General features: G+C 38.2%; 1 protein-coding gene across 1 annotated transcript in view; it reads right to left on the reverse strand.

The window, feature by feature from the left end:
- LOC139691221 (afadin-like) overlaps window positions 1-12,772 on the reverse strand; it is a gene marked incomplete at its 3' end in the record, with an annotated part of 215,571 nt that overhangs the window by 168,325 nt on the left and 34,474 nt on the right. The window contains exon 2 of the mRNA XM_071588967.1: window positions 11,922-12,114. Within this exon, the coding sequence (XP_071445068.1) occupies window positions 11,922-12,114 (193 nt within the window). The remainder of the gene's footprint in view (window positions 1-11,921; window positions 12,115-12,772) is intronic.

Here is a 12,772-nt window from a genome sequence, read left to right on the forward strand (position 1 = left end):
GAACCCGGCGAACCACAGACATCCATAGCTTAAACGGATCCTCTAACATCGACTTAACTCTGATCAGCGCATCATTACTAAGAAAGGTCAGAACATGGAAGATCATAGGGGACTAGATTACAAGTGACCACAGACTAATCACCTTTAATATTAGAAACAATAAAAACACACCACTTCCACAAATTAGATTCAACTATGGAAGCACAAATTGGGAAAAATTCAATGAAAAATTCCTAAATAAATTAACCATCATTGATAGAGATTTACTATGGACCCCAACAACTGAGCATTTTGACCTCCGCACAGACAGGTTAACTACAGCACTAACGGATGACATGAATGAAAGCGTACCAAAATACAATAAAATAGAAAAACAACACCCCTGGTGGACCAAGAAGCTGGAACACTTGAAAGCGAAGGTTAAAAAACTTTGTTCCGAATACCAGAAAGGTATTACGGAAGACAAAAATATCCTAAGAAGTAGATACAAGGCCAAACTAAAGGAATATAAACTTTAAGTGATAGAGTCTAAAAACAAATCATGGGAGAAGTTTAGCTCACGAAACCTCAAAGAAAATGCCTGGGGATTCATTTTTAAATTATTCTCGGAAAAAATGAATCTACCAACCATCCTAGGGACTACCCTCAGGGACGACGGCAGCATCCCTTTGTTGGAGGAAAAAATCAAGCTCTCCCATGACACTTTGCTTCCGGACGACACATTCGACAATAAGGAGCATGAGCAAATCAGGAAGGAATCTAAAATAATCCCCAAGTCTGAAAAACTTGATCCATTCACGGAAGAAGTTCTCCATGCAATTGGTCAGATTAAACCGAAAAAAGCGCCTGGACATGACCAAATCCACGGCCTTGTTATCAAAAAACTTGTTGCCACCACAACAAGTTTTCTAGCAAATATTTACGACGACTGTCTGCTGCTATCATACTTCCCCGACACTTGGAAATCAGGGACCCTACATGCAATTTTAAAATCAAAAGAAAAAGACCATGCAGATTCCAGCTCTTTTCATCTCATCACACTCCTCTCTGACCTAGGGAAAATATTTGAAAGATTGATTTTAAAGAGAATACAAATAATTTGTGAGGACATGCCATATCATCCTAATCAATATGCTTCGGGAAAAACCGAAGTACATCAGATGCAATCAAAGCCCTCTTAAATAACTTAAATAATCAAAGTAAATACACATTAGTGGTTTTCATTGACATAAAAGGTGCATTTGACTCTTGCTCGGTGGCCTTCAGTCCTTCAAAAACTTAGCACACCAAAAATTCCTTTGAACCTAATTTTTTCAAATTACTTTATAATTAGACAGGTTGTATATAAAATGAAAACCATTTTAACAAAGAAAATCCTCACAAAAGGATGTCCACAAGGTTCTGTTTTGGGTCCGTTAATGTGCAACCTTATTACTAGCCAGATCTTAAGGAAAGAATTCCCCATAGGATGTAGCTTAATAGCTTTTGCCGATGATATGGCTTTATCTATTGAAGCTAACTCAACAGCTAAATTGGAGCAGCTGCAAAAGTTTGTATAGGGCAAATAAAAAATAAGCAATGGTTAATAAATTGGTAATTTTAACAACCAAGACAAAATACATGGTCTTTGGAAATAAAATGTGTAGGAACCCCACTGTTAAAATCTACCATAGTAATATCCAACACACATCATCTTTTAAGCATTTGGGTATCACTTTAGACGAAACATTAACTTATCAGGCCCACATTACTTTCATAGTCAGCAAAACCAAAAACAATTTTCAAGCTGTCCGTAGGTATTGCAAAATTAATTTTGGAATGGACTCCCTTCAATTGATATACAAAGCTGTAGCAATACCCATTGTTACCAACGGCTGCTCCATTTGGGGTCTTAAAGTTAACTACAGCGGAATCTAAAGAAAACTTAGAGAAGCACAAATACCCTGCCTCTTAGCAATTAGCAAAGGTTACTCGACAATCAGCACGGACGCACTATATTTAATTACCGGACAACCACCTCTAAAATACGAGGTCATGGAAATATTTAGCATAATCGAAGTTAAATCAGGCCAAGGCAAAAAATACTTCAACTCTGAGACTGAACACAATCATGCCCTAGGAAAAAAACAATTAAAAGAAATACATACGGGACAAACAATTCATCAGTGGAATAAAGACTGGCAGAATTCCAATAAGGTTTTCACACTAAACAAATATTCCCAAATGTCATTGAAAGGCTAAATATAAAATTCAAGTTAACTAATACAGTGACACAAATTTTGTAACCTCAATAAAATAGGAAAATCAAGCACTAATCTAAGCAGCAGCCTAACAGAAGACACCGCTAAGCATAAAATAGAGGAGTGCCTTCAATATGATAAACCCAGACAAACTTGGCACAACATGACTTAAAAGGAAACCGAGATGCGCAAGATTGTACTATTTTGCCTTAAGCATAACAACAACCAATTATATAATAATGGTAAAATGAAATTTGTTAATTGTTGTAACAATTGATAACAGTACAATAAAGTTTCCTATATCTATTAATTGAATTGTTCTTTATTGTATAAATAAAATTGCATGTAATTGCTATTTTAAGTTAACATGTTCATTTTGCCCAGTGTATAAACAATAAATCTTATATGACTCCATAAACTGAGACATGGTGGAAGGGCTTGTTCGTTCCGATGACTCCTAGAGCTGTGCTGGTGGGAGTAATAATAATTGCTCCTGGTAGGGCCACCCATGCCAGATAGGTTGAAGGTTAGGAGCACGACAAAACGTAGCCCACAAAGCGTCAGTTCCTCAGTGAGGCGGCCGCAATGGCATCTGACCCGAGTGGGGGCCGTCAGATTTGTTGTGGTCACGTCAAAAACACTATTGAGGAAGGCAACGGGAAACCCCCCCATTATCAATCCCAAGATAAATATGATGGATAATACAGAGAATATGACTCCTGGCAAGTACGGGGCTCTGCCCAATTGGCCATGTATCATGCCCGGAAGCAGGGGAAGGAAGGCTACCGTGGTCGTCATCCCACTAAACCCTGGCAAGGGAAAACCGGCAGCAGCAGGACAGAAGACACAGGAGAAGAAGACCAAAATAGTTAGAATAAGAACGTGGAATGATGGGGACAGGGAAACTGGACAATATTAAGCGAGAGATGGAAAGGGGAAATATAAATATTTTCGGTCTACCCAAGGTGATATGGGAGGATAACGGCAATTACTGGAGTGATCAGTATAAAATGATATACAGTGGCGGGGATGAAAACCAACGAGGGGTCACCATTGCATTGAATGAAGAGGGAGTAACAAATATAAGAAGCATTGAACAGGTAACGGACAGAATATTACTAGTAGAGATACAATCAGAACCGACAAACTTGGTTATTATTCAAGTATACATACCACCAAGCAACCATACGGAGGGAGAGGTCGATAGGATATACGAACATTTAGAGGACATAATCAAGTGTGTTTCTGCAGGAAAGTATATGACAGTGATGGGGAATTGGAATGTGACGGTAGGCGAAGAGAGAGATGGTGATGAGGTGAGGACTACGGTTTAGGCACGAGGAATGACCGCGGGGAGAAAGCAGTTTAGTTCTGCAGGAGACAGGGGGTTAGTCATCACCAGCACTTCGTTTAGACACCACAAAAGATGCAGGTATACATGGAAAATACCAAGTGACTCAGAATGGTATCAGCTAGATTATATTATGGTTAGACACAGGTTTAGGAATATTGTGATAAATTTTTACAACTTCCCGGGAATGGATGCGGACTCTGACCACAATTTAGTTGTAATGAAATGTAACGTACGTTACAAAAAGAAAAGGCAGGGGCAGTAGGTTAGGAAATATTCTTGAGAAGTAAGAAGGGAAGATCTATGCTAACAGATAGAGATAAGGTGGGTAAGATAATAGCTGAAATGGAAAGATCCAAGAGAGATGGAAGGAATATATAGAAGAACTGTATAGTAAAGAAGTTAGACCAACAAGGTTGAACACAGAAAAGAGGACATAGAGGAAGATAGCTTAGGTCCAGGCATACTTGACGATGAGATAGAAAAGGCATTAAGGGAGATGAAACTAAATAAGGCCATGGGGGTGGATAACATTCCTGTGGAACTACAGAAATGTTTAGGAAAATGTGGGACAAAGAGGCTATATAGACTGATTCGTAGCATCTATGAGGAAGGAAACTGGCTGGAAGACTATGTGAGATCAGTGTTAGTTCCTATTTTGAAAAAGGTAAAGGCTACATCATGTGAGGAGTAAAGGACAATAAGTTTGATATCCCACGCAGCTAAGTTGTTCTCAGGATCATAAACAAAAGGACTACCTTGAAAACTGAAGCGGCGACGAAAAATAATTCCAAACAACCGTCAGATGAGAACAGTATTTCTCTTCAAAATAAATTCCAGCTTCTCAGTGACGAATTAGGAACTGATTTTCGAAGTACTGCTGATCACTCCGAAGAGGGATTTCTTCTTCCGACTGCACATCACGTGAAACTCAAACCGAGAGCTTCTGGGACAAGGAAGAGGCCCGCGACAAAAAAGAAGGTATCTATTTACTCCGACGGTCACGGTCGAAGTATAGTGGGTATGCTAAATGACATTAATGGAGCCCAAACTTTGTGTTTTGATGGTTCGGTGAAACCAGGAGCTGAATTTAAAGATGTGGTTAATGGGTGTGAGAATATTAGTGAAAAATTTACTGGAAGTGATTTCATGGTTTTACTAGGGGGAACAATTGATATCTATCATAGCAAATCCAACTGTGTAATTGAAACCTTGAAGCAATTGCTTCCTAAGTTGTCATACACGAATGTAATTGTCTGCCACTTACCATATTGGTACGACTTACCGACAACTTCTTGTGTAAATATAGAAACAGAAAAGGTAAATGCACTGATCTCTAAAATTTGCCAAAGTTTTAAAAATGCATGGATCCTTAACATTGGTAAACTTGATCGCAGGTTCCATACAACTCATGGTTTACACTTAAACAAGCAGGGAAAACGTTTTGTTTCCAATGAAATAATTAAGGTTTTGACAAAAGTAATACCTATTGCAAGCTCCTACTCTGCATGTGTCGGCACTAGACCTGAATCAAACTCTGTGTCTATTTGACTAAACAAGAAGCTCAATGTACTCCATCAAAGTATTCAATGAGTTAGAAATAAGGTGTTTGAATTGGAAGCAATCTTATCCACATTAGAAACCAATATTGATTTGCTATGCTTATCTGAACATTGGTTAACTAAGAAAGAAAGAGAGCATTTTTATCTAGCCAATTATAGCCAAAAATGGAGGTACAGCTATTCTTGTCAGAAATAATATTAAAGCCAAAACACAATCCTTTACTTCATTTCTAAATGAGGAAAAAAACTTTGAGCATTCTGTCGTTGAAATCTATCTTCCCAATGGTAGTATTTTTATAGTTCGTTTCTATAGATCTCCAAACGGCCTTGAAGATGTATTCTTAAATAAATTAGATACTCTTATTGGGTTATATTCTATTGTTTCAGGCTTCACTTCGTGGAAGTAATTGATATCCATTATTAAAATAGCAAGAAAGACTCGTACTTTTCCACAGATTTTATTATACGGTACAACGCGTTTCACCGACTTGCGGCACCTGTACCTGATGATGCCGCCAGTCGGTGAAACACGTTGTACCGTATAATAAAATCTGTGGAAAAGTACGAGTCTTTCTTGCTATTTTAATAATGGATATCTTATTGGGTTACTTAAAAACAAAAAGAAACCAGTTTTAATATGTGGTGATTTTGATATAGATTTCTTGAAAAATTCCAACATTAAACGTGATTTACTTGCTTTTCTGTGCTCTCATGATATGACAGAAACGATTAAAGACCCAACAAGGATCAACTCATGTCTTGATCAATTCATAATTGGAAATGACTTTTATGAAAAGACCTCTGAAGTTATTTGTACAGGACTTTCTGATCACAAAGCAATTCTCTTATCCCTATTATATGACGATGGACACCATAAAAAGTTAAATGCAGAAATTATTTATAAAAGAACATATGATCCTTATAGTCTTCAATATTTTAATACATTATTGTCAAAAGAAACATGGGAGGATATTAATTACCCTACTGATCTTGATACTAAAGTTGACAGCTTTATAAATATCATTACTTATTACCATGATTTAGCATATCCCCTTAAAAAAAATTGTCAAGCATAATAAAAGTAAACCTGAAAATAGTCCTTGGTTAACAAGAGGAATAATTATTTCTTGTGATAGAAAAAGAGCAATGTATTAGCAATGCATTGATTCTAATGATCCAGAGTTAATAAAATACTACAAAAGTTATTGTAAAATTTTGAGAACTACTATTACTCTAGCAAAAAAGCTGTATACCAGCTCATTGATAACAACATCATCTAATAAATCTAAGACTATCTGGAGAGTAGTGAAACAGGAAACAGGGAAAAATAAAATTAATAGCAATACAATATCTAAAATATGTTATAATGGCACAACAATAACAAGTGTCCAAAAAATTTCAGACATTTTCAATGATTACTTTGCCCAAGTGGGTGTCAATCAAACTCCCAAACAGTCACCCACTAACACAGGTACTTCTAAAATGGTCATCAATTCCTCCTCTATATATCTAGAACCTGTTACTAAAAATGAAATATTGAGGATAATCAATCAGTTAAATAATAAATATTCATGTGGCCCTGATGGTATACCTGATGCTGTTATAAAAAGTTGTGCCACCTTTATTGCCGAACCACTGACCGAAATTTGTAATCTTTCCCTAAGTGCTGGTCAATTCCCCTCCAAATTTAAAGTTGCAAAAATTAAAGCTCTGTTTAAAAAAGGAGAGAAGGAAAACATTGAGAATTATAGACCAATTTCCTTACTTTCCGGTTTCTCCAAAATTTTGGAGAAGGTCATGTATCTGAGATTGATTTCCTTTTTCGATCGATTAATCCTCTGTCATTGACAATCATCAATTTGGCTTCAGAAGGAATAAGTCCATTAATGATGCCCTTTTCTCATTTACAAGGAATGCCTTAGATAGTAATATTCATGTTGCAGGGCTTTTTATTGATTTAAAAAAAGCTTTTGATACAGTAAACCATGGAATTCTTTTAAAAAAATTAGAAACATATGGTATAAGAGGCAATGCAAAGGACTGGTTTAAATCCTATTTAACTGATAGGTCACAATATATTGAAATGAATTTATCTGTATCAAGTACAACTTCTGTTATTTGTGGAGTTCCGCAGGGCTCCATTCTTGGACCACTACTATTTTTAGTCTTCATAAATGATTTACCTTCATATTTACCACTCTCCAATACAATACTATTTGCTGATGATACTAACTTAATTTTTAATAACCATAATCCCATTCAGTTAATGAACGAGGTAACATAAACTACACACAATTTGATGAACTGGTTCACTGACAATAGGCTATCTTTAAATGTTAGTAAAACCCATTATTTAAACTTCAATCTCAAGAAGAAGTTAATAAATTTTAATCCAATAATTAACAGTTGCCCCATAAAAGAACTAAAGGTAACAAAGTTTTTAGGTATTTGGATTGACTCTAATCTTTCATGGAAGGAACATATTAATAAATTAACTTAAAATAGGGCACAAATCTGTTATGCATTCCGTGTACTCAAGGAAATCATTTGCATTAAGGCATTGAGAACTATATATTTTGGCTATGTGCAGTCACTTCTCAATTATGGTATTCCCTTTTGGGGCTCCTCTATCTTCCTTCCAAAATTATTTAAAATGCAAAAAAAGATTATTTGCATAATAACTAATTCTAATAATAGAGCTCCCAGTAAACCTATTTTTGAAAAACTAGAAATCTTACCTCTTCCTTTATGTACATTCTTGAAACAGTGTCTCTTATTAACAAAAATCAAGACATGTTTATTAAAAATTGTGACCTTCATAGTCATAATATGAGAAGCCAAAATGCATTCCATGCAAGTCAGCACAGAGTAAATAAAACAATTAAAGGGATACATCATCAGGGAATACTTATGTACAATAAATTACCTGCCTATATTAAAAATACCAAAAGTTCCTTTAAATTCAAGTGTGCCGTGAAAAAACTACTTTCATGTAAATTATTCTATAGTGCAGATGATTTTCTAATGCATACCATTTTAAATGTATAATTGGAATGTGATAATCCCAAGAAAATTGTAAATTGTATGTATTTGTATTTTTCATATTGTCTTGATATTTTGCATGGTTTTTTATTGATATGAAGTGTAAAACATATATTGATCAGGCCATGCATAATTCTATGCTTATGGTGAATGAATAAATTGAATTGAATTGATAGAGAGTAGGGCAAATGATTACTTAGGGGATGATCAGTTTGGGTTTAGGAAGGGGAGAGGTACGCGTGATGCCATTGCAGTAATGAGATTATTAATTGAGAGGAATATAGAATAAAACCAGGAGGTATCTGCCGATTTCATAGATTTCGTAAAAGAGTTTGAAAGAGTGAATTGGGAAAAACTAATGAGTATATTGCAGAAAATAGGAATAGATTGGAGAGAAAGGAAGCTAATCCACAACCTGTACATGTCTCAGACTGCTCAGGTGCGATTGGGGAATGGGGAGTCCAGATGGGCAGTGTTAGGAAGGGGTGTAAGGCAGGGTTGCCCATTATCACCGTTGCTGTTCAACCTGTATGCAGAGGAAATGATTAAAGAGGCATGGGAAGAACTCGAGGTAGGAATGAAAGTGGGCGGGGAATTCATAAAATCAGTGAGGTTTGCTGATGATAAAGCTTTAGTTTGTCAGCCAGCCAAGGGGTGGCAAGCATTGCCGAGTGAATTGGAAATTCATTGAGGCAGGTATGGGACAAGAATCAATATTAATAAAACAAAGGTTATGCGATTTTCTAGAAAGAAAAGGACTACGGTTAACATGAATATAGGAGGGCAAAAACTAGAGCAGGTAAAACAGTTTATGTATCTCGGAAGTGTTTTGGACCAACACGGTCAAAGTAGTAAGGACATAAGGAGAAGAATTGCGCTAGGCAAAGAGGCTTTCACAAGGAGGGTGTTGATAACAGGGACGTTAAGTAAGGATGTTAAGAAATAACTCGTAAACACTTTGATATGGAGCAAAGCTATGTACGGCGCGGAAACGAGGTCATTGAAGCAGGAGGATAGACGTAGACTGGAGGCTTTTGAAATGTGGGTGTGGAGAAGAATGGAGAAGGTGAAATGTACCAATAGGAAAACAAATGAGGAAGTACTTGATATGGTGGGCGAAGAGAGGGGTTTGTTGGGAGAAATCCTAAGGAGGCAGGAAAAATGGATGAAGGGGGATGTTGAAGACTGTAATTGAGGGGAGAATGCTGGGCAAACGAGGAAAGGGAAGCAACAGGATAGGGATGTTAGACGGGATGAAGGGAGGAAGGAAGTACCCTGAGATGGACCGAGGGACCTGATGTACAGTACGATGCTGGATTTTGCATTTCGTTAGGAGTCACAAAATATTTATTTTGTAGCTGTGTCCATCCACTCCCCTTCGTCCTCCCCTGATAAAATCAACGAAACCTTACAGAATTACAAAGCATTTAGGTCCACTGCCAAGGAGGCCTTCCGGAAGGTGCTAGCGGAATTCAAAAGGAAAAAATTAGGTGAACATTTAAACGATAACCCAAAGATGTTTAGGTCCTACGTCAGGGAAGTGTAGGGAAAAAAGTCCACTATAAACTCATTGAACAACGAAAAGGGGATAAAGTAACAAGTAGTTTAGATGGAGCCAACATATTAAACTCATTCTTCCACAGTGTTTTCCACAAATGCTCCCAGAATATACCAGAGACCCTGCCGAAAACATTCCTGCAGCCAATGCAAGCAAATGACTTTTCCACCCACAGAATAAAGTTACTCCTCAAAAACAACGACCCCAACATATCTCCGGGACCTGATGAGATACCGGCTCGTGTGTATAAAGAACTGTCATCTGAAATTGCTCCTTTTCTTAATATAATATTTAAGATCTCATTAGCAGAAGAAAGCGTGCCAAGCGGCTGGACGATAGCTTCTGTGACACCCATATTTAAAAATGGAGCCTGGGAGAACCCCAGTAATTATAGGCCAATATTGCCACCTCCATCTCCTGTAAGATTCTTGAGCACATCATTGTTTGTTCCATTATGAGGTACCTCGATAGCCAAGATTTATTGATTAATAACCAACACGGGTTCCGTAAAGGTAGATCCTGCAAAACTTAACTCGCATTCTTTGTTCATGATATAATGCAGTCCGGTGAAAGTAATATTCCAGTTGATGCGATATTCCTAGATTTTAAAAAAGCTTTTGATAAAGCCCCTCATTGCAAGTTACTCGCTGAGTTGGAAAGTTATGGAATACACGGTAGTGTTATATGCTGGTAAGACAATTTTTTAAAAATCGTGTTCAAACAGTCGTCCTGGACGGTGTATCATCCAATACTGTTAAGGTCAAGTCGGGTGTACCACAGGGAAGTGTGATAGGCCCCCTCTTGTTTCTTATTTACATAAATGACCTCAGCACCGTGGTTAATAGCAGGCTCCGTCTTTTTGCTGACGATGCGGTGATTTATGGGGACATTAAAAGTCGCGAAGACAGAGTCACATTAGCTAACGACCTAAATGCAATCCAGACTTGGTGCGATACATGGCAATTGGAATTAAATTTGAAAAAATGCGTAGCAATACATTTTTGGGAAAGGTGTAATTTCCTCCCATTTAGTTACAAAGTGAAACAAACAGAAATCGCGAGGGTAGATTCCTTTAAATACTTGGGTGTAACAATTACTCACGATCTGTCCTGAGGAAAGTACATACGGGAAATATGCGGTCGCGCTAATAAAAAATTGGGATTTGTAAAAAGAGCGCTGGGTAAATGTGACGAAAAAGTGAAGGAACAATGTTTTCTTGCTCTAGTCAGGCCCCACCTAGAGTATGCTGCCAGTATATGGGATCCTCAAGAGATAAATTTGATTTCGGAATTGGAACGAGTTCAGCGGAGGGGGGCTAGATTTGTCAAAAATTGCTATGACCAACGCAGTAGCGTAACTACTTTGCTAGAAAATTTAGGCTGGGATTCCCTTAAACAGCGACAATTACAATATAGATTAAGCTTATTAAAAACATTTAAAGATGGGTCCTTTTCCGATGACATCAAGAACATAATACGAACCCCAACGTATTACGGGCGGAAGGATCACGAATGTAAGATTAGAGAGATTGACTGCAGGACAGACAGATTTAAATGGTCATTTTTTCCGAGAACAATAAGAGACCAGAATTCTTGTAATCGAAATCCCCCAGGAGCCGGCTCGACATAATAAGTATTAACCTACAAGGTAGCGACTGCGCAGGGTTATACGATTATAATTATATATATATTTTTTTTGCAGGTTTCCCTTACCTTTCCCCATCCATTTGAAAAACCCTAAGCCCCTCATCCCTTACCCTTTCCTCCTGTTGCTGCACCCCCTGCCACACACCTTTTTGGTGGCTTGCAGGGTATTGATGTAGATGTAGAGATCCAAAAACCTACCTTAACCAGTAAATTACCTAATAATAATATGTGATCTTGTTTGATATTTATTTTTCTCATGTTGTGTAATTGCTGTTTATTATATCAGAACACTAAAAGGGGATTAAGCAAGAGCAGGAACTCCCTCAACATATCATGCTATTTTATTGTATGACAATGCTAGCAATGGCTGCAGCTACTCAAATGTTGACCTCATTTTTAACAGAAAAATTTCCACGACGTTCGGATTTAAATTATGACTGCCAAATATTTTGATCCCAATGGACAGTGAGGAAACACAAGAGTGTCACTTGTTATTAATGAGTGCCCTCGGCCTCCACCCACCTCCGTTCTCGTGTATTTCGTAGAGGGCATACTCGGGCACGGAGAGCATCCTCATGTCCGGCCGGAACTTCTCGATGAGCGTCTCGACGACTGCCGTGGCCGGCGCCGACGACGCCACGCGGATGCACTTGGTCGCCACCTTCTGCCCGGAGTCCTGGAAGTAGAACCGCATCACGCCGTGGAACTCCAGATCCTGAAACACGAGAGAGAAACGCCACAGTTAAGGCCCATTCCAAGGATACACGAACATCACAAGCACACTGGCTGACCCATTCACATGGAGGAAAACGAACGTGACACTTCAATTGTACCGAATAGCAGGTGGTGCGGTGGCTATCGTACTGACTTCCCACCCAGAGGGCCCGGGCTCCCGGCAGTGTCGAATATTTTTCAGTGGTATCTCGATCCCTACTTGAGGTGCTTTGTGGAGAGCACTTTGAGCGAGTTAGCCGTCCGTTTGATGGAACGCTAATTTGTGTGTGACCTCTGGGCACCTTTCTTTAAGAGTAGGTTACACCAAACGTGTACATATAAGAACATAACATCCCTATTTGCAAAGCACCTCATCGAAAGTGACCACAAAAGAGACTTTGTGACTAAAATTATTCATTTTGAGAACAAGGGTCAAAGGCTCAATGCTTTGGAGCACTTGGAAATTTTCAAATGCGTCCGTTACAGAGATGAACTTGCCAACGAAATTTCGTATCCCTCCCACTCCTAGGCCTACCACTCTTCCAAGTCAACGATTGACACCGAACGATGTAGTTCTCTTTTTTCTTCCTAGCTACATTGTAACCTTTTTTACCCCTCCACCCTCCCTCTCTGATCAACCCCCCCTCCTATGATCAGGA

This window comes from Hetaerina americana, unplaced genomic scaffold (genome assembly GCF_022747635.1).
Source record: "Hetaerina americana unplaced genomic scaffold, ioHetAmer1.1.p SCAF_306, whole genome shotgun sequence".
Classification (NCBI taxonomy): domain Eukaryota; kingdom Metazoa; phylum Arthropoda; class Insecta; order Odonata; family Calopterygidae; genus Hetaerina; species Hetaerina americana.